A 26,284-nucleotide genomic window follows, 5' to 3' on the forward strand; every position below is an offset into this window, starting at 1 on the left:
GGGGCACAGTATCCAGACTGAACCATTTCCAAACATCACAGTAACATTTGCATATGGCTGAGCAGCAAAACCACCCCTCCCCAGGGCAGGACTCAGGTCCTTTCAGGGAAGGACCAGTGGCAATGTAAGGAATCTAGAATTCCCCCAAACACTGATTTGGGAAAATCAATTAGACCGAATCAGTAGAGATGCACCTTTCTGTCAGGAAGGTCCTAGCCCTTTGAGCTCGCATCATTTGTTCAACCTTCTCTAAATCATTAATTCACTTGTTGCCATATGAATGCCTCTGACATACTTCCTCGAGGCCACTGACCAGTGAGCAACAATTGCTTCTATCCAAACATCTGACTATCTGTGGGTCTATCGGATGTATGGTCTGTACAGAGACTCTGTCTCAAAAACCAAGAAGAACAAACAGTAAAACCATTTGATGTTCTTAGCATCCACAAAGTCAGCTCTTTAAATGAAATGGTTTCCTTGGGCTGGAGAGATGATGTGGTGGTTAAGAACACTGGCTACTCTTTCCAGAGGATCTGGATTTGATTGCCAACACCCACATGGCAACTCCCAGCCATCTGTTCCAGGGTATCTCGTGCCCTCTTCTGGCTTCTATGGGCCCCAGGCACATAAATGACGCGTAGATGTACATGCAAGCAAAACGGTAGTATAAACTGAAAAATACTCTTTAAAAAAAAAAGAATTGGCTTAAGTGGCACGATTTTGTGTCAATCCTGTTCAAAAGCTTTGATCTTTGTGTATATCTCAAGGAGTCTGTTCAGGGATCAACTTACACTCACAATATATGACAATTAGTTCCCATACTTCTAAAATCAAATACCAGCCACTTATTGATAATGGCATTTTAATGACAATTTTACGAAGCACTCATTTACTTGTATAATCTCACTCTCAGGATCAATAGGTATATGCCATAGGGAAAGTTTAAATTAGAGAGAAGCTGTGTTCATTGACAAGAAATCTTCCTTCTTCCCTTCCTCCCTCCTGCCCTCTCTTCCTTCTTTCCTTCCTTTCTACCCCACTTGGCACGAGCCTTTTTACTGCTATTAGTACCAACCCTACCATCAAATTTAGATAAATTGAAGAACAGAGCTGAATTTTAAACATAATCAAGCACTCAACTGGTTCCTCCCAGAAGTCAAATGTGACCTTGAATGTAAGTGAGCTAGCTGTAAATTCTCTCTTCTTAAAAAAGATGTATTTAAATTTAATGGGTGTTTTGCCTGCATGTCCATAAGGGCATGATTTGCATGCAGTATCTGTGGAAGCCAAAAGAGGGTGTGACATGCCCTGAAACTGAAGTTATATAGAAGGAGATGAGTTACCAGTTGCGTGTTGGCAATCTAAACCTGAAAAGGAATCCCCTGAAGGAACAGTCAGCGTTATAAACAGCTGAGCCATCTCTACAGCCACAAATTGTCTGTCTGTCTGTCTGTCTGTCTGTCTGTCTGTCTGTCTGTCTGTCTGTCTGTCCCTCCCTTCCTCCTTCCCCCTCTTCCTTTCTTCCTTTCCTTCTTTCTAGTCTTGAGCTGGGTGGGCCAGGTGTCCCTGCAAACAGAAGAGACAACTTAACTAATTCCTTCCTCCACAAAGAAAGGTAAGAGGGAAACAGCACACAGAGAAGTGTAAACCACTGTGTTTATTCACAGAACACAACTCTCTTTCCAGAAAAAAACACACACTTTAAGGAAGCCCACTTAAAAAATTCCTTTCTTCTGCCTTTGCATCCTAAGTGTCCATATTCGTTAATCAAGGTTTGCCCAGAGTGATTACAACTTTTCCCTGAGATCATTAAGACTGTGTCTTGGCTACAGGATATATTTTCCTACAAAAATTGAGGATCAAACGCAGGGTTCTGAGTTCCTGTTTTGAAGAGGTAGAATTCCTAAGAAAAAGGCAAAGTGCGGGGCAATGTTGGTGCACGCCTTTAATCCCAACACTTGGGAGGCAGAGGCAGGTGGATTTCTGAGTTCAAGGCTAACCTGGCTTATAGAGTGAGTTCCAGGACAGCCAGGGTTACACAGAGAAACCTGTCTCGAGGAAAAAAAAAAAAAAAGGCAAAGAGCACTTCAAATCACTACTTCTATTTCACTCCGTTGTAAACCATTATTGTCCCTTCAACATCTCCAAACACTCTAGAATGGAAAGTCACCTTAGTACATAGGAAGACACTCTCATCAGGCTATGCACAAGCCATCTTTGAAACCTTAGGCTTGCAGTCAAAAGCATAGCTCGAGAGGTAGAGGCAGCATTTTCTCAGGGGATTATGGGAAAGGAAAAAATCCAGACGTGGGCAATTAGGAAGCCCTGGTCATCTCAGCATGTGCTCAGTCAGTCCTGGGACACTCCTCAGAGGAGTCTGATCTCACAGCAACTACTGATGCCATCCAAGGAGGGACACACTTGCTTGTCACCTCAAACCCCAGCCTATCCGAATCAGAGAGGCATCAAGGGAACAGACGTCCTGTATCTCTATTACTCGAACATAGAAGGTCAACTGTGGACCAAAGACCACTTCTGGTTACAAGAGAGAGAGTCCTGAAGTGAGCCAGCCTGCTTTCCAAGAAGGGCTGCCCTTATAGCTTGTCGTCCTTCCTCCTCTCACTCATCCCCTGCCCTCCCCCCCCCCCCAAAAAAAAATGGCACAACAGAATGGTTCCTTTTCCCCACTAAGGATTTTCCCTAATAAAACATAAACAAGCATGGGCCCCCATCCAATAGTGGAAGAAGGTAACTGGCTCTGAGTATGACCAGTGGGAAAGAAGGCAGGAATGGAGCCGATGGAGCTGGACAGAGGCAAGGTCGCTTGGGAATGCATAGCGCTTTGAAGATGGGAAGTGTGAAAGGAAGGGCGAGCCTCAGGTGGTGTAGCACATCCAGAGACATCCTTCATGGATACCAGGGTCCCAGTCCCCTCCTTAGGTTTTCTTGTGGTAGTTCTGACACGCTTTCACCATGTCCTTCAAAAAGTTTGGAACTCCATTCTGCAAAAGGAAAGACGATGTTTCTATGTATCCTCATTCTCTGGAGTATAGCGGAGAAAAACAATGGGTTTGGGAGGGGGGGTTAATCAAAGACAACGGGGCCCCTGATCCAATTTCAACATGACACTGTCACAGAAAACAGCAGAAGGCAAGACCCAGAGCAGACAGACTTGAAAGGCTTGAAAGACGGGGCCTTCGAGTTGACTTCTGCTACTAAAAACTACAGAGCTCCCTTTGAAATAATTACTAATTAAAAAGGAAGGGAGGCTAGGGCTAGGGCTCAGCCCCAAAGCACATGCTTTTCCTGTGAGGAATCTGAGGTCAGTTCCTCTGTCACAGCCACCTGTCACTCCAGCTCCAGGGCCAACTGGACCCTCCAGACACATATGCACACATCTCCACCCACATATGCATATAATTTCTTAAAAATATTTTTTTAAAAAAAGGAAAGGAAAAATTAAAACGGAACAAAAGGCTGGGATCACAAAGTAAATCAAGGGTCAGAATTAGATTGCGGGATACTTCCTTAAAGAAGCAGAAAGGCTTCCCTCACTGTGTTAAAACAAAAACAAAAACAAAACGATGTTTGTGGTTAGGGGATGGGATGGATATGTTGTACAGTGTCGAGCACTGTGCATGGCTTTGCAAAAATGCTGTCTCACTGACTTCAACTCCATGCAGGGGGCATTATTCATCTTCGGTTTTTGAAAAAGAAAGGAAGTTAGGACTTCCCTGACTAACAAAAGACATTCAGTAACAGAGCCCAGATTCAGGATTGCATCTATTTGCCTCTGACACCTATAGGCGTTCTTACTTTCCCATGAGCCACTAGAGCTCACCACAGGACCTGCACAAAGCTTGCTGAATTGTCACAGTGATGCAGGAGGACCCTAGGAGTGGCAGCCTATAGTGATCTGGGCCACTACCACCATCCCTTGGCCCGAGAGAATGAAAACCAGCAAGGACAACTGAACTAGAGGTTTCCTTGGGGCCAGGGAGGGTCTGCTTATCTCTAAGCAAGGTCTGACTGTCTCATAAGCAGGTACTGAAAATGCTGGAGTCCCTGCAAGGGGCAGCCTTCCATCTGGAAGTTCCAGAGAGTGATCATGGAGGGCCTGTGGCCACCAGCAGGGAAGGGCTGACATTCTTGGCTAACAGAGTCTTTGTCCTACGTCTCAGCCTCCATCCTGGGTGTTGGCCACTCCAATTCTCACCAAGTCACTCAACCGAGCTCTTCATAAAAGACTCTCATTACCTTGGGACAATGCATCTTGTGACAACCCACAGGCTAAGTCAACATCTGTCAAATGCTCAATCCCCACTGGGATCTCACCTTGGCTGCCCAGTTAATGAGCCAGGACGGAATTTGGCCACCCGGGTTATCAAAGTAGTACATGAAAACTAAAAGAGAAGAGAAGACAATTCAGAAGGTGGTGGTAGAGGTGGGGCATAAGGGGGCTGGAGAAATACAATAACAAAGCCCTGCAAACCTGTCTTCCGAATGGGACCCAGACAGCGCAGAGGAAGGAGCAAGTGAACTGACCCGACCTGCCTTGCGGCTACGGCTAAGAACACAGGAGTATTGTTGAAAATGCAGCCAGGGAAACACTTGGGTGTGCTTTCTTAGGCACCTGATGAATGCTAGATGTTTGCACGTCATCATTATCCAAACAGCCCCAAGGAACTGACAGCACACATGAGGAAATAAAGCTCAGAAAAATGAGACAGACCTAACAAGCAGCAGACTTAGGGTTCAGATTTGGGCCTGGCACGGGCCACATTCATACCAGTATGGCAGTTGCGGACGCCCCTTGTTTTCCTTTTTGGAGTCTGGAACTCTATGTTCTTAAGTCTCTGGCCTTGTGTGCGTGTGAGGGCTGGAGGTGTGGTCCTCCAATCCACACCTGCCAGTCCCCTGGCCCTGTCTAGGCTCAGTCCCTATAGCTACAGGGTGAGCCAGAAACAATTCTTTCTAAACCTGAGGGTTTCAAGGTTCTGATTTCATTTGGATAGTAAAGAATGGATGGGTGGTGGGGTGGGGCTGGAGAGTTGCCTCAGCTTGTATTGCTCTTATGGAGGATCCTGGTTCAATTCCCAGCACCCACGTAGTGGCTCACAACCACCTGGAAGTCTAGTCCCGGGGCATATGATGCCTTCTTCTGATCTCCACAGACATCAGGCAAGAAGCACATGCAGACAAAACACGTATATGAAAGAATAAAATAAATAAATGTAAGCAAACAAACAAACAAAGAGAATGCACTGGGTCAGACTGAAACATCTACACCGAGCCCTAGCCAATCTCTGATGTGGATCCAGACGCTCACACGTGCCGACCTCACATCTCCTTTGTTCCCGGGCCATGGTTACATTCACTGGATAAGCTTTTGTACCTAAACTGCCTCCCACTCGAGTGGCACTGGCTAGTTGCTGACCTGCACTGAAGGCTTTACCTCTGCTTCCCTTCTTGCCATCACTCTCGATCGCCAGGCTCTGCTTGTACTGCTTCACTCGGATCACCCCAGACTTCTCAGGAAACTGAGGCACCGAAATACTCTGGGCCAGGACCACGTAGATCTTCCTCCCGTCCACATCCAGGTCTCGCCGCTGTCGGGTGTAGACATACTGCATAGCCAGTCAAGGCATGATGCCGGCGTAAGAGCAGCCCACACTGGTGGCAATGGAAGGTCACTCTGCACCTTCCATGTAGCATCTGGTCCCTTCTGCAGAATGCCCACTTTCCCTGCAGAGCTGAGCCTCACAGCCAATGGTAATTCTTACTGGAGAGTGCCTGTTACCTAGCTGTGAGCAGATCCCCTGAATGCTTGGTTATACAAGGGTCACATTCCTCCTTCTCCAGGAAGGCATCCTGAGAGCACTATTCACTTAGCTGTAATCACGGGGATGCTAATCAAACACTCTCAGGTCCACAGGCCAGGATGTTTGGGGCATTAGAAAAATCCAGGGGCAGAAGAAACACTGGATAGAAACTCCATCAACCCATAGATATTGTCTCATCTGCAGCTGTCACCACAGACCTCTACCCATGGAAGTGTCCTTGTCACAACTCAACTGTAGGAACACTTACGGACACTTCGAGTTTTAGTAGGCAGGTGTACTCTTTGAATTAACACTGGTTGACCAAAACCAGCAAAAACAATTCCACGTCTGTAAGCATGCACAAAACATTCCCAATGTCAGCAGTGCTAGTCCATCAAAGACAATGACCTTTTTAAAAACTTCAATCTTTCCTCTCTGTTCATTCTAAAATCAATGTACAAGGTGATCGATTTCATGGTGGCATCTTCTTCCATACCAATCATCCCACTTTCCCATCTCCAATGGCCTTAGATGGACTATTGTCAGGGCAGCTATTTGTTCACAGCAACAATAATTAATATGCTTAGACGTGAGGGAAAACTCCCTACATTTCAGTCAACTACTCCACTTTATAAACAAAGAAATGGAGAGGAAAATCATGCCCCTGGCGTCAAGAGGACCATGCTGAAGGGAGGTTAGAAACAAAGCAATGAAGTTCCTCCACCGTACCAGTCTGCCTGCCTGTTAGCTCACGTTCATGGGCCCCACCTGCTCTTCTGGGAGACCAAAAGATCTGGACTCACACTCTTCATAAACTGTTCCCCCTGGGCCCCCAATTTTGAGGCTCATCAATTTCCATCTTTGACATTTTCTCTGAAGGTTGCCTTCCAGTGACCCCGGGTGTGGTTCCTGCCCTAAGTGGTCACACCCAGAAAAGAACACTCTGAAATCTCCAGAAGTCACACAAGAAGCTCCAGCATTAGCATATGGTTCCCTGAGAATCCAAGACAGAGCTATGGCATTAGTGGGTCCCAGTGTCAGGGCAGTGGCCGAGGAACACAGCACAGGAAGAGAGACAGAGAACAGGGTGCTGTGCAGAAAGGATACATCTCTGTTGGACAGCGGGAAAGGGTACTTCACTTCCCAGTATGCCACCATCTGTTCATCGCTCTCCTTCTCATAGAGTTCTGAAGGAGAACACAAGAGGTTAATGCACCTGCCAAGTCCAGTGGCCTCATGGAGCCTATTCAGCCTCAGTGTGTGACAAACCCCTTAACTCACAAGACACAGAACTATTTTTTTTTATACAAAAGTATATTTAATGTCGCTGAAAGCTTGCTGCCCAGGGGTGGTCTAGAGGACATGGAAACACAGAAAACCTAAGTAAGTCCCCAACACTTGTCCATGGTACCAACAGAAAGCTGGGATAGAAAGGAAGGAAGGAAGGAAGGAAAATGTATCAAGAAATCACCATTGGCTTTAAAGCAGGTAAACCACCAGATGTCACTAGAGGACCAGGAGTACCATCAAGGATTGCCTCCCAAACGCTTAGCCAGACACTGAGGAAGAGTCTAGCATGTGTAAGTTCATGACATCTGGGAAACAAAAGGCCCACAGAGAGCTGTGTTCCCAAACAGCCAGAATGTGGCTGAACTATGGCTAACGTTGGGTTTCTTGTTTCTTTCCTCTAACCACCTGCTACAGCTTCAGGAACCAAAGTGCCTTCATGTTTGGGCTCTAGTGCTGGGATGTGCAAACTGCAGCTCTTGGAGGAGAGAGTGAGAGAACCAAAGAGCGGCAGATGCTTAGCCTGTGTGGTGGGCTCCCATCTCACCATCCAGAGAGGATCAAGACATCCGTGCGAGAGATGAGAAGGGCCCATGTAGCATTTAGAAGAACGCTATCAGAAACAGACAGTTGATTAGGGAGCTTTGTGGCCCCTTGGTGTCACAGGACACTAAAGACAGTCATGAAGGGAAGGGATGAGTGGGCCCTGTTGTTCAGTATTCATGCTGCTCCCCTCCCCCACACACTGCCCCCTCACACACACACTGCCTCCTCCCCCACACACTACCTTACCCTTCTCTACTATGAGGTTTACGTAGGTAAAGTAGAAATTTCAGGGCTTCGAAAAGGAGCAAGACACGATTATGATGACTGAGTGACCAGGGCCTTACTGTGTTCTTTTTAGGCCCAATGGGTCACAAGTCCCTTGGGTACTCCTAAAACCCAGAAGCAGTGCAGTCAGGACTTCCAGATTGTCCTAGCAAATCTAACAGCAGCTTCCACTGTACCAGAATCCACGGTATAAACAGCTGATGGTAGGTTCTGCAGTTACATTTTTCTTTTCCTTCTGTGCTCCCATCAATTTATTTATTCATTTTACTTTTCTGTTTTTAAAGTCAGGTGTCTTGGCTGACATGAACAAAGAGGGCTTTACAGGCTGTCTACTTCCTCACACGGAGCTCTTTTCCAAGCACGACCCACATGGGCATCTATGGGCGAAGTGTGTGTCACATGATCGCCTCATGGCTGCTAGGGGAGTGGGATGGTGTCAGCCGGCTCCCTTGGATAGGTGCATGTGCTGACATTCCCTAATGAAGATGAGTTTGTGAGAGCATGAAGCTGCCTGATTCCATGTCCAGGATTCTCAAGCTAAGCAGTTGCTTTGAGATGAGCTGCAGAGAGTGAGTCCTGGCACTCTGACTGACTTTATCGTGGAAAGTGTGATTCTCTTTCCTGGAGTTATTTGCATGATTGGTATATGAGCTTGTGTCTTCTGGAGGACATGCCCACAAGGAACAGGAATCTGCCTAAGAATTAGGTCAATCCAGAGGGACACAGGCTAGAGCACCTGATGGGGGTGCGTCTTTGATACTTGTAGTAGTCTTGACTAAACACTTCATTTGCCCTTGGTTGACTGTGCAAGTCTCTTCTACAATGGCTGAGACGACAGGGACACTGCCCCTCTAAGATGTAGGGGATTCTCTGTTTAATGGTTTCCAACTCAGTGTTTCTCTCCACTATACAGATTATGTAGGCTGTAGATCCTGTCCCTGCCATGGGTCATGAGATGGTCTCAGACTACTAGTAGAGGAGGTGGATCAGAGGACATCACTGCCCAGCCTCCCCACCTGCCAGTGGCTTCTGAGCAGGCTGCTTTGTGCCCTCTGTCTCGAGGCTTCCTGGACCTCCAGGGCCCTCTAGCCACCCCCACTCCCAGTCTCACTTCCTCACGTGCATGCGCCCTTGCTCCTCTGGAGATCTTTTGGTTCAATTTCCAAAAGGAAGTCTGGCTGCCTGTCTTCTGAGAAAGCTTCCATGGCAATCAAGCTATGTGTGTAAGCACAGCTCTGGAAGCAAGGCAAAGCAACCGTGAGGACAGATGGAAGACTGCCTCGAAGCCTCTGTGAAGGCGAGTACTGGAAGTGATGAAGGCCATGCTATAGCCTCAAGTATAACAAGTCTGAATTAGTCAAAAGTAGATTCACTCTCAAAGGATTCTTAATTGACTCAAGCCATCACTCACCTTTCACATACTGGTCCCATTGTTTTCTGTAGTCTAAGTCCATGTAAACATCTGCGAGGAGAGCCGGGGAGCACCCTTCCAGGACACCGAACACCTTATACTCATAAAGTCCACTTGGCTATGGAGACAGAGGTGGGGGGGACGACAATTTGTTGATACCGGAGTTGAGATTCCACATCACATACAAAACAACTGGAGCTGGGATTCAACCACACCAAACACTGCTCTCTTGTGGAGTCTTGGCGACCATAGTACAGGAGGAGGTAGGGCTCCTGGCCTCGTGTGACTTATATACACCTGCAGGTATTGGTGGAGGGACTAGTCATAAGCATTAGCCAGATGATTTAAGTAGGGATATAAGAAGTTACATGGTAAGCAGTGTTTTGTGGAGGACCCATGTCAACCGTAGGTAGAAAAGGCCGCTATAAGGGTCCATCTCCTGAGATTTAGCAGGATAGCATGTTCTAGACGTCAGAAGGACTGGCCATTGGGAAATGAAGAAAGCCACTCCTGGTAAGAGTAATTGATAGACTGATGTGATTCAAGAGAAAAGTCTAGATCTCAAAGTGGTAGGAGCTAAGGTTAGAGACAGTGAAGAGTCAAGACACCAAAGACCTTGAAAACCATGGTAAAAGTAAAGCTTTGATTCTCGTTGATCTGAAAAAAACAGAGGACTGTGGGCAGAGATGTGGCCAGATCTAATTAGATTGGAAAAGCTTTTGAGTTGGTAAAGAACACCACCATAGGGGAACAGAAATGACCTTTAAAACTTGGTACGCTCATGCCTAGTTGATATCCACTGGAGGCCTGCCCTTTCTCAGAAGAGAAACTGAGGAGAATGGGGAAGGGCAGGAGAAACTGGAAAAGCAGGAAAGGGAAACTTTGGTCAGGATGTAGGATAGATGGATGGATGGAAGGAAAGAAGGAAGGAAGGAAGGAAGGGAGGAAGGAAGGAAGGAAGAAAATAAAGCCTAGTACACTAATCCAGACCATAGCGACAGAAACAAGGAGCTAACATCAATGGTGGAAATACCAGGAAGGTAAATCCAATAGGAATTACTGCTGGAAGAATGAGAGAAGGGAAATAGATCACCAAGGAGAATTCAGCCAACCACTGCTGGACATGGTAGGTGATGGAGTAGACTCTACTAACACAGAAGAAACTGGAAAGGGGGATATGTGAGCTACTGGGGTGAGCAAGAGTTCTAGTTTAGTCTGGTTGATTGCCAGGTACCAGGTATATATCCACGTTCCATGGGCAGCCAGAGTTCTGAGGAAGGGGTATATTCTACATATCCACAGAGCACAATGAAACCAATGTTTCTTGTGAAGTCCTTTACAAGACAGTTTTCCAATTGTTTTTACTTTGGAGGGGAGGGCAGTTATATGTTTTTGTTTATTTTACTGAGCAAGAAGATTAAAAAGGGAACAGCTGTGTGTTTCAAACCATGTTGAAACAGGTGGTTCTGTTGTTTAGAAAAAGACAATTTCTAGACTACAAGTACAAGTGAGTTTCTTCCTTCTGCCAAGCCACGGCCTTGTCTGTGCACGGGTGGGGGTGGGGGGTCTAGGCTCCAGGTGGCCCCACTAGACATGTCACTGGGTCCAATGGCAACTCAGAATTCCCCTGAGCCTGGTCTAGCTTAGTGCTGCAATTCTGAAGAGGAAGTGCTAAGGGACAAAAGCAATGACTGGACAAAAGTGAAGGAGAGATGAGCAAGTAGATAAGCAGGTAAAACACAGCCTTAGATGGGGCTTGGGTACCACTAACTACTCACTAAAGCACCTTAAAGCCCATGTTGAGAACCCAAGGGACCTATAAGAAATCCTTGGGAGATCCTTCTAAAGGGTGGCTTCCAGCTGGAATGGCATTAGCATAACAAACCATATCCCAGTTGATGGAGTGGGGAGGGAGGGGAGAGGGAGAGGGAGGGAGGGCAGTGGGGAAGGAGAGAGAGGGGGAAGGGGGAGAGGAAGAGAGAAATTAGAAGTGAATCTATGGTGACCTGACAGCTATATAAGCATATGGCTTGATGCCAGGAGTCTCTCCACAAGCCAATGGTATCTGGCTGAGTTTGAAGACCTGTGTATCTCAGCATGGATTGATGCCCTGAGGTTCTGATGAAAGGCCTCAGGAGAGACAGCTTCAATCTGTCCCCACTGGACTGACAGAAAGGAGCAAGGTGGGGGCTTCCTCATATGCACCTATTCAGACCAGTGCAAGTGCATTTCAATCAAGAGAGAAAGAGGGGTGGGGAGAGAATGAGAAAATAGAACATATGTTTTCTACATATGTTCACCAAAACCAGGATTCTTATGTGTTACGATAATGATCATGGGGTGGGGCCTTCCATGATTAACTGTGGGTATCTACAAAAATTAAAACAAACCATTTTCTCAGACTAGGTCCCGGCCCTTCCTGAATGCAGTTACAACCTTCCGTGACCCTGATCCTATCTGTGTCACAGAAGAGGACCAGAAAAGACAAAGAGAAAAATAGAACGACCTACACAGCCTACATGAACACAGAAGAATGAACTATTGTGATGACTTCCTTTAGTCCCTCCCATTGCGTCAGGACTGAAAAATACCAGCAGTCCAGAGGAACAAGACCCTCGCTGCCTGCCCCCTTCCTGGTTTCTCAGTTCCCACCTTTGCTGAGGTTCATAGCCTGGCCCAAACTCGCGGATCAAAGCACTTTCCCACTAGTGATTGCTAAATGTGTTCAGCAAACATACTCTTTTTTACTTCATCCTTTAAAAGATAAAGTGATTTTTAATCATTGTAAAAATTATCCATATTCATTGTAGGAAGCCTGAAGACATTATGAACTACTTAATGAGTGACATGTACCTTCATAGTTCATGAGTATCTATTAATAATAGTTGATAGTATTTCTTTAAAGGGAGCAGACATTGGTCTTCATGAATGAATGGATATGATATAGTATTAACAGTTGGAATTATTCTTACGTTTACTAGTATATTGAGAGTATGGGAAGTCTGTTTCAGAATACTTTACAGATTTATAGAGTATCTGAGTATTTCCAAAATGATCATAAAACTCTCCGTTCACAATCCTAGTCCATTTTTTCAATAGGGAAGTTTTCCCAGAGATGAATGTTAGGAAACGTTAACATTCAAGGGCTGTTTGCCCTCCTCAAATATTTAGAAAATGAATACACCAGACTGTGTTCTCAGAAACTGCGAAGAAGCAGCTCCCTGGGGTTAAGTTCCACTGTTTTACAATTTGGCATAGAAAAACACAATGCTTAGTTTTATCTGAGTGGAGTTTATATTAACAATGTATCAGGCCCTTTAAAAAATTAGATTTACAAATAATTGGAAAATTTTGTTTTGGGTATTTTTCCAAGCTTACCCACGCTGTAATAAATAACTCCAAATATGTTTATGCAAGAGATGCTTGGATTTTCCTCCAAGTCTCCCATAGCTACCTCTAAAAATGTCTCACGTCCCCCATTTACAGCAAACCATACTGGGTGTCTAATGCTCCATTTCTAAGACTGCTTCCTACACTGAAAGGTTATGCGGATGGCAGTGAATTTGCCAGTATCATGCATGGAATACATACAGTGGCCAGAAGAACCAAGAGGGGTTGATATGGTGCACACCCACTTCCTCGCTTCCGGGAGAGCCCCATGAGCATGTGAGTGGCTCCTCTCCTGTGCTGGAGAGCGTCCAAGTGACACTCTCTCCCTGCTCTGAATGGGGACCTAATACTTGGACCTGCGCCAACTCTTCTGGAACTGAGAAGCAACAAATAAACAGGAGAAGGAGAAAGGCTCAGAGTTTCTGGCGTGATGGGTCAGCTAAACTGATGTCTACAGACCTCTGAATTATCCGTTATGCAAGACGAAAAGGTAGCTTGATTTGGACTGGGCAGCCTCCGTCCAGCTTTGTTTGTTTTTTTGTTTGTTTGTTTTGGTTTTGTGTCTTACTTGATCCAAATTGGTGCTCACTGACACTGCAGAATTTTATTTGAAACTTTTGATACTAGGAAATAGTGGACGTTTAAAGAAGAATGGCCTTGTAAGTATAAGGACATAAGTCTGGAAAAACCAGCACCCTTGAAAATCCAGGCTGGAAGGTGGGAGAGCTAGCTCAGCAGTTAAGTGCACTTGCAGTTCTTGCAGAAGACGTGGGTTAAGTTCCCAGCAGCCACACTGGGTAGCACGCAACTTCCTCTATCTCCAGCTCCAGGGCAGCCAGCACTCTCTTTCAGTCTTCCACGGGCATCTGCATGCACATGTAAACGCATGCAGGCACGCACAAATATCAACAAATAAATAGGGACACATGTGGATGTGAGTGAACTCACACAAGAAACATTTAAAATCCCAGCTCTCCATCCTTTGTGGTACATAATATACTTACTACAGAGGAAATGCAAAACAACAATGGAAAACCACTTCTCCATATAGCAGGAGATTCTCCGAAGTCCCTTTCTTAGCTTTATAAACCATTAGCTGAGCTGCCTCTCCTCACAATCAAAGGAAAATATTTGTTAACCGAACTGAACGGACTTTTCTCCTCCCTTCAAGGCCCTGATCTTTGACCCACCCTACCTACCATGAGTCAGCCTACACTCCCTCAGTTGAACAGGCATAAAGGACTCTCTGCTCTCTTGTCCAATCACACCATCTTTTCTCTTCATTTCCCATGCATGGTTCTCCCTAACCCTAGATACTATTGTTTAGAAGAGAAACTCAATTGGCTGACTGTCACCAGGCTTAAGACCTTAGAGTCAAAGAGCTGCCCCCATTGCAAGAGCCACCCGACTCCTGAAAGTCTCTGCTAGATCTGGATGGAGTCTTTAGTTCACATGACTCTAAAACAGAATGGCAGAACAATGTTAAAACTTGGAGCTATTGGGAAGACGCTGTGACTATGTATAACTTCCCTAAAACACTATAGGAATGCAAAGCATTGTTAAAATGCACAAAGAAGAAGAGAAAGGGCCATGAGGTTCTCTGAGAATAATGGAGCCTCTCTGGATTCCTGGTGAGTATCTTACTCTTCTATGGCTAAGCAGAGACACCATGACCAAGGCAACTTATAGATGGGTTTACTGGAAGTTTGCTGACAGTCTCAAGAATGACTCCACTACCATCACACGGGTGGAGGATATGGTGGCAAGCACGCAGGCAGGCACACAGGGTGCCAGAGAGGAGGGTAGCCGAAAGCTTCTACCCTCATCCAAAAGTGTGTGTGTGTGTGTGTGTGTGTGTGTGTGTGTGTGTGTGTGTGTGGACCCTCATCCAAAAGTGTGTGTGTGTGTGTGTAGAGGGGATGGACATGCCCTGGGCTTTTGACTTTTGAAATGTCAAAGCCTGCCCCCAGTGACACACGTGTTAAAGTGACTCCTTAAGCAATTCCACCTCTCCTAACCCTTCCCAAACATTTCCACCAATGGGGACCAAGCATTCAAACCTATGAGTCTATGGGGATCATTCCCCTTCAAAGCACCACTGAGAGCTTGGTGACTTGGGGAGCTAGAATGAGGATCACTGATTCCAATGCAACCCCAAACCCATGGCTTATGCTGAAAAAGAATAAGGACGTATGAACGCAGAGTAGAGCAAATATTTTAAGGAAAAGTGAGAAAAACTTCCAGAGGGCGGGAGCACCTCCGAGGGAGGACCATTGATGCTCTGCCTCAGTGCTCTGCATGGTAGCCCAGCCCATTAGCTATGGATAGAGACTCTGGTAATTTTTATTAAGACCCGTCCGTTTTGAGAACATCACAGACCAAGGTTGGAAGGGGTCCGCATGCCTTACGTATGCTTTCTCGCCACCTATTTGAAGAACTGAGCCTACGTGGCTTGTTCAGTCAAGTGTGTGGTCACATGAGCCAAGTGGGTCCCACCCTTCTCCCAAAGGAGAACTACCTATGGTATCAGAAGGCCTTTACAGTGAGCATTAAATTGATGGTTAAATGTTTAGCGTTGCAGAGGCACAAAGAACTATGCATGTCCTTCCACTAAGTAACTCACAGAAAACTCAAAAGCTGGAAATGATCTGGGCTCTTGCCTCTGAGAAGCGATTGGGCATAGGCCTCTCACCATGTGCTGCCCTTGGTGACCTATCAGTGGTCACTGTGACAGCCACATGGTTTGTTTGGAGGAGTTTTTCCGATCACTTGGGCATGCGATGATTCTTTCAATAATATCAAGGACTGTCGTGTCAGTCACCGTTTAGTTTCCAAGCAACTTTCCAGTCATCATCTTATTGACTCAGCTGTGTGGTCCTTGAGGTAGACAGGGACCTTGCTGTGATCTCCATCCTTATATGAAGAAATGAAACTCGGAGATACTGAATGACTTCCCTAAGTCTGACAACAGTACCAGGTCAAACAGAGAGTGTGAGTTTTTTTGACACCAGCTCCTTCTAGCCCAAGAGAGTGTCTCACTTAGCTGCACACCCCCCCCCCCGAATGTTTTATCCAAACCACAGGCTAATAACTAAGATAACCAATCCACATGTTGATGTTTCAAAGAAGGCCCATTACATAAGCTCTTACCTCAAGCAAGGACTGAAGACCAATGATTTGAGAGATGGGGTGACTTGGCAAGAGTCAACCGATGGCACAAAGCCTAGGTAACCTGTCCCTTCTGCCGTTCTCCTTCTCGATTCAAAATGGACACTGCACTGGGAGCTTATTTGGGTCCCTAAGTCTGGTGCATTTGCCCAACAGGACCCTTGATGGCCAAAGTGTTATCTGAGATGCTGTTTCTGGACTAGACACTGCCATCTTTTCCACTGTTATCTCTAAGAGCTGTCTCCTAAACTCTGTAGCCGGAAAGGACAGCATGGTGGTGGCAGGACAGCATGGTGGTGGCAGCATGGGCTTTGGAGCCACAAGCTGAGCTGAGTCTAAGTTCACTATCTACATATTGGTAAATTGGTCAAAGAAGAGTTTCCAATTCATAGGCTGTGTTTGAGGGTCGTGGCCATCAGGTGATCCAGCTGAAGTCTATGAGGGGCATAGGCATTTGATCTCCTTTCTCCGGTTTAAGAAGTGAGGACAGAGGACCACAAATTTCCACATTTTTGGCGGGGGGACAGAAGCCTACATATCACCTGCTCTATGCCAGGCACCAAGCATAGGGACATAAGCATCAGAATCTCCACTGCTACTGGAGTGACTAAATTTTAAGATGTGATTCTGATGGCTTACATAAACATCACGCTAAGGGGATATTTTTTGAGGGGAGGGATTTTTTTTTTAATGATGGCTAAGATTTTTGTTTTCTAAAGATAAAAATCATACAATTTACTTACAGTTGCACTAATAAGGCTACTGACACGCTCTTTCGACCTCAGCAGAGCGAGTGCCGTGAATATACAGGAGAGAAACAGAGACTGCCAAAATGTTATTTTCAGTTGATCTTCACAGTTCCCACACAGAATAATCACCTGTGGATAGAACCTGCCCCTCACACCCTTCTGACCTGGTCCAGACAGAGGCACTGCCCACGAGGAGTTGGTGGAGCTTATCTGTATGTTCATCGCTGACTGTAAGGCAGCCAACAGGCACCCTTTCTAACCCTGGAAACGCTCCCTGTGCTGTGTGCCCTGACCTGGTCTCTCGCAGCAAAGTACCCTCCCATTCCTTGAAGGGACAAGGTATCCCTGTATAAGCCGCGGGTGCTCACCAACTCCAGCCATTCTAAGGGACTTAATAAATCCAAAATAAATAAAAAGTAAACACGCTCACCAAGATGAAGTCAGGGGTCAAAGGGGAAGCCGCTATGGCCACAGACTGTTAAGAATACAGTTGGCTACATCTATATAATATTTCAAAACTCTCTAAGAAACCGAGATGGGGTTAAGACCTAAGGGTTGCAGGTGGCTGGGCAAAATAGTGATTGCTGACACTCGCTCAGCACACTGAGCACCAGAGAATGAGCTGGTTCTTCCATGGCTTGTTCTATTTGGTTCACATAATGATGATATGAGGTCTGGGGTAGCTATTAGCCCATTTTTTTTCAGACAAGAAAACTGACGCTTAAAAAAAACTTTCAGAGGAATATTTTTAAAAAGACAAATTTACAGTTGAAATTGACTGTTCAGTATTACCCTGGTTCACCTGAGAATTGGTATAGTCTTATGACCAAGGATCCAGTACGTCTAAAGCCTTATCTATGAGTTTCCAACCCTTCTCAGGGTTCCAAGACCAAAAAAAAAAAAAAAAAAAAAAAAATTTCACTGCACCTAAAGGCCCCAGCGGGGGTTGATGAAAGATGGGGCAGACTGCAAAGCTTGGCTTATACCTGGAAACAGAAGTGGGACTTCCTACACAACTCCATCCCCACCAATCTAACCCTTGGGATCGACATGCCCACAAGCTCACCCTGAGAGAGCAGAAAGGCTGTTATCTGTCTCTGTATACTCCTGGAGGAGGTAGAGAAGAGAAGAGCTGCCCCATATTGCATAGGGGGAAAAAAAAAAACAAAACCGGCACAGGTGCCCAGTTTGCAGACAGGCTGGCCCTGCTGGTAAGCTACAGTTCTGTGAGTGTGCTGAGTTTAGGAGCTCTCCTATTTATCCCACTGGCAGCCAGAGGGGTAGGAGGCACAGGTATCATGCTGCAGTTTAAAAAAAAAAAAAAAAGTCTGCGTTATAAACTGGATTAGATCCAGCTATCGGGTGGGGATGGCAGATGAAGCTTCTATTCTGCTGAGATGGACTCCTGTCAGCTAAGGTCAGACGAGCTTCCTCCCTAGGGCCGCAGTGCAGCCAGATCAATGCAGTTTCACTGTCCTCTAGGGCCTGGAATAGCCTCCTAAGGACAGTGGTGCCAGGTAGAGCCATCGTTGGGACAGGACTGTTGGCTCCTCACCTAGCTGAGACACAGCCAAAGGACTAGTATACACCAGGAAAGTCCCCTTCTCTTCACCTATGTATTGTTGACCATCAGATGCATCCTTTCAGCCCAGCATCTGTCTAAACCAAAGTGTGACCTCTGTGTGTCAGAGTCAGATCTGTAGGCCATGTTGGTGACTGTTGCCATGGTAACGCAGTCCTGAAGGACATGACTGTAGATCACCAGGAAAGATCTCCTAGAGGCCTATGGTTTTTCTTTTCAGAGAACTACCAGTACTGCTCAGAGGACCACATTTGCTCCCAGGGTCATTAACCAGAACATCAGGGACAGCTGGTCTTACGACAGACATTGGTTCTCCTTCAGCTCCTTGCTGCTCTGCTTTCAACTGTTTATACCATTACTCAGATGAAGCAAAGTTCACATGGAAAGTTTCTTCGGGACCATCCTCTCCAACATCAGATTTTTGCTTGAACTTTGCTTCTGTCTCAGATAAATACAATTAAATGAGGAAAACGTTCCCCGCCCTCTTTGTCCAACAGCAGGATTCAGAATCATTTGCATCTGCTTTAAAAGATGGCAAAATTTACTTTTTTATTTAAAATACAACATATAACATCGAAGAAGGCTCCAAAGCCCCTGAATTTGTTCTTAATCAAAACCTCACAGTAAACCTGTCACAGCTGCACTTATATGTGCAGTTTGTCTTCTTCCCATCCTGTCAATAGAGGATGCTAAATGGAAAACCACGAGGAGCAGCAAGATTACCTGAACTACCTCTGATGAGGATGGAAGACAAGTCAGTCACTCATCAATGGCCCACCCTGAGGCCATCAACAACATGCTAAGCATGATCCTTAAAAGCCCATTAGTCCAACCAACCTGCACAGTATGCTTCCCTAAGGAAGCCACTGGAACTTTCAGAAACGACATTATCTTTATGAAAGAGTGCCATGTTGCTTAAATCACTTGTAGAGCATCAATAACTACCGAGTGGGTATATAACCAGTCTTATGGTCTCTTTTTCCATACATTAATAATGAGGCAGCCCATCTCTCTAAGGATAATCCGTCTATATTCCAGGTGCTCTAACAAAGAATGATGTAGGAGATAGAGTTAGGAAGGGGCTTCATGGACAGAAAGCCTGAGTGTTACCCTGGTAACACCTCTTAATCCCAAGCCTTGGCTATATCATGTACCTTCCTAGAACCTCGATGTCTTTATGTGCATGTACAGAGGATGGCCTACATCCAAGGGAATGGGCAGACGCTGCAGGAAAAGGTGAGCTGAAACTTAGCATTCCATCCGGCCTGTGCCTTCTGTCCAGAGAGACAAAGGGTTTAAGAAACAAGTGTGGGATCAGACAGCTGGGTTCAGAGGTTGATGATAACCTCAAACCAGCCACCTCATTTCCTCCACACGCTCCTTTCCAAATGGGCAAAGAGGTGATGATCAATAGCATCTACCCTAGGGCTGACATTAGGCCGGAGTAAATCAATATCTGCCAAGTATCTGGTGCCCAGATTACACGACAGTATGCTGCAAGTGTTGGCTATCACAATGCCTGGCAGAAATTCTGTGACTAAGGGTGACATCAATAAGATCACAAACTGGCTGTCGGGTGCTGAACATGCGGATATGAGACAGTGAAGGGGCAGAAGGCCAAGGGACCAGTTATAAAGATGAGACAATACGAGGTGAGAGGTGCTGAGAAGCCAAACTCAAAACGGAAGAGAAAGGGGAGGGATGGAGTTCTGATGCCTGGTACACAACTCAGCAAGTGCCTGGTTATGTGGCTGGCAGGACAAGGGCAGACTCAGGGAGAGAGCAGGAGTTTTGCCTCAAAGTGTCCTGTCCAGTTTCACACTGGGCATTGTTAAAGTCTCAGAAGGATGCTGGTTCTGTGTGCTGTGTGTGGCACAGAGTCTCTTGTAAGGAGCACACACCTGTGGATGCCCGTGAGCACAACTAAGCAAAAAGACACAAGGGCAGTTAAAGGTTCTCTCTGTGTACTGAACACGGCACAAAGCCATCCATCTGCCAGCCTAAGAATTATCATCACTAAATTCCTGTCTCTGACACGGCAGAGGCATACCGTAGGATTTCCAATTGCCAACCTCACGGAGTAGCCCTAGCCCCAGAGGACTGTGAAACTGCATCGATCCGGGCTGCGGAGGAAGCTCAGATGACCTCAGGTGACAGGAGTCCACCTCTGCACACCAGAAGCGTCATCCACCTTCACACAGTTCTGTCTAATCCAGCTTGTCCCACAAATGTCTTGCACTAGGTTATGAACCCTGCAACTGCCTCTGTCCTGAACTTCTCTGTGCCTCTGTGGCACAGTTAGGCCATTTCCCCCCATGTCTGCTTCCTTCACCTGTGACATCCAAGGCTCCCGTAATAGATCAGTATTCAGATGCCTTTGCTACACCAGTCTGATCTTGTGCCAGGGAACTTCCGTTGCCTACAGCAAAGCAACTGATGCCAAAGCTCCAGTTTCTCCCGCCTGACTAGCTACTTGGATCCAAGGGCTTCTTAAGATGCCTCAAGATGCTTAACAACCAACTGCACTCCTCCTCCGGCCTCCATTGCTCTTTCTGCATGAAGTTTCACAACCGAATTATTAAATAGACCTTAAGATTAGACTGCACTGCACAGAAGACAGTCACTAAATTGACGGGATTGCTACTGTTACCTCTCGGCCAGCTCTGAACATCTAGTCCCTGAGTCCTCTTTCCTACCTGCCTCAGGACATGGCCCTTCTGCACCCCATACAGCACTGGCAACCATCTGGCAGAAGGAAACATGTTCTCTGCAGGCACTGGCACGGTCTAGGAGTCAATGGTCCAATGTTTCAATTCTCCTAACAAACAAAAGGACTGAAGTTGGGCCAAACTTCCAAATGACTCATTTTCTGTTGTCTACCAGCTGATTGCTGCCAAATGCCCCTCTCTTGTGAATGTAGATAAACACACAACTCCTAGATGTCCATGGGCACACCACGCCAGCTCAATATCTGAAACCCTGGGTTGGACCCGTTATACCCACTCCTCGTCAAAGTCCAGACCCTAGACTGGGAACCTTTGGCGCCTCGCCCCATCTTCAATCACGAGCCGTTAAATACAATTTCCTGCTCCCAGGNGAGCCGTTAAATACAATTTCCTGCTCCCAGGCCGTTTGTTTTTTTTTTTTTTTTTTTTTTTTGCAAACGCTTCAGAGTAAAACATAAATTACAACAACTCCAGCGACAGGAATGACCTGAGGCTGAGCTCGGACAACCTGCCAACCGCATAGGATTTACACAGGGTAAAGTAGCACCGAGGAGCCTAGTCATGCCTGCAGAGCAGTGGAGGACCCTTGGGGAGTCCTGACCCAGGGGCCCAGGCCCCTGATCTCCTGCGGGCGCGTCAGCTGCTACCTGGTCCAGCAGCCGGTAGATGGTTATGCCTGAGGCCTCCACGAGGAGCTGCCAATCGGCCCCGGTCAGCGCCGGTTTCTGGAGTTCCGCACAAGCCTCCCGGAACTGCTCGTCCGAGAAGCAGCATACCGCCCCTGCCATCCTTCCGCAGCCAGGATACAGCGCCCGGAGCGCAGGTCACCCACTGGCCCTTAGAGAGATCGGGGGCGGGGTCACAAGGTGACCTCAACCTGATTGGCAGGGAAGAGAGAAGGCGGGACTTGGTAGAGGAGGCCGGACGTGGGAGGGCAGGGGTGGGGAGCGGAGGTTAGGAGGGAGGTTCCAGGTCTGAAGACGGGCGGGGCTAAGCAAAGGTTAAGAAGAATGCCTAGTTAAAATACTAGAAAAAAACTAGAGCTTATCTGGAGAAAGAAGGAAAGGCTGAAGAAGTAGGGAAACTTCTGCAGGTGGGGCCAGCACATCCTCTACTCACCTCCACACCCTTCAAACCTGTGTGAAAACCCTACCCCCTACCTCTCTGAAGATGGAAGTTCTCTGGAAGACTTTGGGGAGAGGGACCAAACACAAGTGCTTGAAAGTCTCAGAGGTCAGATGCTAGAACTTTTTTTTTTTTTTAAATGCTCTTCTTTCTGGTATACATTTTGAAATCCTGTTTTGTGAATCAATCCCTTAGATTCAGCAGAAGGGCAAGGAAGTAAGTACGTGGCTTGAAACAATTAAGAAATCAGATCACAATGGACAAGATATTTTGCCATCCCAATGGGTACAAATGATATGAAAGATAAGGATTTCTTCAGCTTGCATAATTTAGGTCTTGCAACTCAAAGATCTTTTTGTTCATTTGAGTCTCGTGGTGTTACAGACTTGATCAGCTGTAATCTGCAACCCTGGCTTTGAGTAAAGTAGGGATAAGATAAGTGCAAGCACCACTCAGTTGCCAAGACCGCCTGGAAAACCAAATTGCCTAATCTGTAAAATGGGTCAAAAGACTCTGCTGCCTTAAATAGTCGAGGGCCGTAGAATATCCCAGTGCCTACCAAAGTAGTATTTAATGATCATTCCCTCTTGTTTTTCAGGAATAAAATGAAACTCAATTCTTTCAATACTAGAAGGAAAAAAAAAAAAAAAACGTGGTTAAAAAAAAAGACTATTGAAAGCCTTACAAAAGCCCCATGGTCATATTTGCCACAAAACAGACAGATCACTATTTTATTTACCTCAGCATGGATTTTCTTGTACAGGACAGAAGGAAAGTAAGTTATTCCAAAACACAGGAAAGATTGCTTCAAGACAAATTTCCTGGCAGTGTTAGTGGTGGCCTGTAAGCTTTCTCACAGGTGTAAACTGTTACTGAAACAAGAAATCCACTCACACTCACCCAACAAGGAAACCAATGTGAAGGACTGTCAAAGATCGCCAAAGGACCGGTCATGATGGTGTGCTTTCATGGAATCGGAACTTTGTCACCACAGAAATATCAATGGATTAAGAGAGGTCCAAGAGAATGAACAGGACTGTAGAAGATACAGAGACCAAATTCAAACTGTTTTATTGTACGTGTTTAAATATGTTGTCTGTCACACACACACACACACACACACACACACACATATTATTTTATTTTTGTCAGTACAGAACACAATAATGTTACCAAGCAGTTTTTCTTTATGCAGTCCCCTCTCCCCCTATAAAAGAATCTACAATGGCTTTCTTCTGTCCTGTAGGAAAAAAAAAAATCAACCCTGAGGTGAATAAAATTGTAATTTGTCTGTGCTGTGGCAAATGTGACCTTGGAGCTTTTGCAAACTGACTTCAAATAGTTTTTTTTTTAAACAACAACAACAACAACAATACCTTTTTTGTTTAAGGCCTGTTACTGACAATTTACATAAATAATCCAACCTGTGTCCTTTATGAGAAAAGGTCTTTTTAGGGTGTGTGGGGTGGAAGATCCAGGTCTCACAGTGAAGCCCTGACTAGGAACTCATTGAAATATCACTGCCTTTGCCTCCTGTGTGCTAGAGAGGAAATGCTTTTAGATGAACTGACTACGCAGCCACCCAAGCTCCTGGCCTCAGCTGTCAAAATGTCTGGATAAGACAGACCAAAAAAAAATAGTTGTAGGCACACAGCTGAGAACAAAGAAGTGCAGGGTAGAGTTCAGAAAAGGGAGACAGAGTGAGAGCCACAGTGAGGTACATGCGAAAGGATGTTTCAGAATGGATAGCATCTGCCCTGGTGTTTCCTCATCCCATACTCCCCGCCCCCGGTTCTGCACTCCTGTGCCTGTGGAGGAACTCCTGTTTAGAAGAGGCTGTTGAACATGACCAGAAGAATGAACCCTTCCTGTCACCCTATTGACACCTGTCCAGTTGTATCAACTATGCCATGGGGTTTGTCATAAAGCCAAGGAACGAGTCTTGCTGCTAGTATGAAGTCATAAGGAGTTCTGTCATTCTGTGCTTACCAAAGAGTGTCCTCTGGACAGCTCAGTGTGGCAAAGGTGTGACATACAGTTCCACTGCTGAATTTAGCATGGATTTTCATCTCTTTCCCCTGTAGGAAGCGTGTGCATCTCTTCGAGGAGGAGAACTTCCTGTTTTCATCGGCACAGCAGAGAGAGTGCTTAGAGGATTCAGGTTTTCTAAGGGGACTCTGGTCCAGCTCCCCGTCTGCTGTAGGTAGAGCAGAATCTCCAAGTCACGCACAAGCATCAGCACGTCAGCCTGCATCCCTCGGACTTCCTGTCTTCAGGGGTTTGGGGACACCCAAACACAACACTTCTGCCTTTGATGCCTGTGTTGAGAATGCACGAGAACCACAGGTAATTAGTAGGCACAAAATTTGACGAGGACCTTTCAACCTCTGGGTTGTTGCCAGAATCAAAACAGGAGATACTTTCGTTACATGGAGTTACCACAGGAAACGGATGTACAGAACAGAAGAAGAGTCACCTAGACCTGAGGAAACGGGGTTCAGCAGCAGAGCAGCTGCCTCAGAAGCATGAGGCCCTAGAGCTGATCCTTAAAAATAATAATAACAATACCTGAGGAAACAGCTCTCCATATGAAGGAATTAGAAGATATACAATTAGAACCAAAAAGGTTCTAATCTTTTGATGAAAGCAGATGATGATGATGGTGGTGATGATGATGATGATTCCAATGTGAAAACAACTAGTTGGTGTGCATTTATAGCAATCCAAATAAAGGCCCAGGCTGAAATGAAAGAACAGAACACACACACACACACACACACACACACACAGAGAGAGAGAGAGAGAGAGAGAGAGAGAGAGAGAGAGAGAGAGAGAAGAATCTCTACAAATGGGAAACAGTTATTAAAATGAAAACAGCTGGCTTGCTATAATGTAGGAGTGATACAGGAGTGAAGAGGTGGCCCTGAGTGAACAGCATGGGGAGAGAGAAACCAAAAGTGTGAATGTGCCACTCAGGTCCATCTAGCCATGCAGAACTGCCGAGAATTTCTGACTTGGATCCCAAAATGAAGAGAACAGGAAGGTGAGGTGTGGGGTGAGTGGGCGGTAGGGGAGATACAGAAGAGCAAGGATGAGAAGAGCTCAGGAAGATGAAAAGTAACAAAACGTTCTACAACACAGAAAATAGCACAAGGTGAGGCAGAGTTCTCTTTAAGAGGTCAATAAGAGATTGATTAACTTGGTGTTGTTTAACTCTGCAGTAAAAACAAGGATATGAACTCCCCAATGTCAATATCAAAAAAAAAGAAAAGAAAAGAAACCCTATGGAAAACAAAAGTGAGTGCGACATTTAAGCATGTATCTCACCAAGAAGCTATTACCAAATGACAGGGAAAGAGGTTAAGAATCATTGGTCCTTTGGACAGTTTGCATTAAAACCAGAATGAGGTATTACTGTATAGTTATTCGAATGGCCAAAGGCAAAGAATTGATCAGGGCTGGGAAGGAGGCTCCATGGGAAAAGGAGCTGGCTGCAGAGTTTGGTGAGCTGAGTTCAAGCCCCCAGACACATGGGATGGAAGGAGGAAACCGAATTCCACAGGTTGTCTTCTGACCTCCACACATGTGTTAATGGCATTTATATACCACAAACACAGAGAGAAGGAGAGACAGAGGGGGGAGGGAGGGAGAGGACAATAAATAATAGATAAGTGTATTTTTTAAAGAAAAAAAGAGAGAAGCCTGATAAAAGCAAGTGTTGGCAAAGCTGAGTTAGGTCTCTCTCTCTCTCTCTCTCTCTCTCTCTCTCTCTCTCTCTTGTGATAGGAGTAAAACTGTCTAAACACTTTGAGAAGCTCTTGATAATTTCTTAAGACGTTAAACACGTAACTGCTATACCATCCAGCCTTTCCATTCCTGGATACCCAGCTAGGATAAGTATTGTTCACACTGTAGACTATACTCACATCTTCATGGTCATGCTTTGTCAGGAGCCATAATGGGACAAGCTAAGAACTATCAGGTGATCACCCTGAGATGGCCTGCTTCGGATTAGTATATAATCTATGACAGGTTCACCCTTATTAAGCAAGTCTGTAAGGGATTCATTTTAGGAAAAAATCAGGCTATTAATAGACTTTTCCTGTTATTATTAAANATATATAACAATCACTAAGTAATGACATACCCCTTTGGAGCAGATCTCTGCAGACCCACAAAGATGTACTGTCTTG

General features: G+C 45.8%; 1 protein-coding gene across 2 annotated transcripts; it reads right to left on the bottom strand.

Annotated features, from left to right (window-relative positions):
- Positions 1–1,535: 1,535 nt before the first annotated feature.
- Pctp (phosphatidylcholine transfer protein) lies at positions 1,536–21,771 on the bottom strand. 2 transcript variants are annotated; one of them, XM_021213678.2, is made up of 6 exons: positions 21,614–21,771; positions 9,352–9,469; positions 6,930–7,009; positions 5,456–5,627; positions 4,336–4,403; positions 1,536–3,002 (listed from the first exon to the last, which is right to left on the bottom strand). In XM_021213678.2, the coding sequence occupies exons 1-6, from the start codon at positions 21,752–21,754 to the stop codon at positions 2,937–2,939; spliced, it is 645 nt and encodes a 214-aa protein (XP_021069337.1). In that variant the 5' UTR covers positions 21,755–21,771; the 3' UTR covers positions 1,536–2,936. The 2 variants fall into 2 exon arrangements, with proteins under 2 accessions (XP_021069337.1, XP_021069338.1); XM_021213679.2 differs by lacking the exon at positions 4,336–4,403 and having other exon boundaries at positions 21,614–21,763.
- Positions 21,772–26,284: the final 4,513 nt, after the last annotated feature.

This window comes from Mus pahari, chromosome 14, assembly GCF_900095145.1.
Source record: "Mus pahari chromosome 14, PAHARI_EIJ_v1.1, whole genome shotgun sequence".
In the NCBI taxonomy this organism is placed as follows: Eukaryota; Metazoa; Chordata; class Mammalia; order Rodentia; family Muridae; genus Mus; species Mus pahari.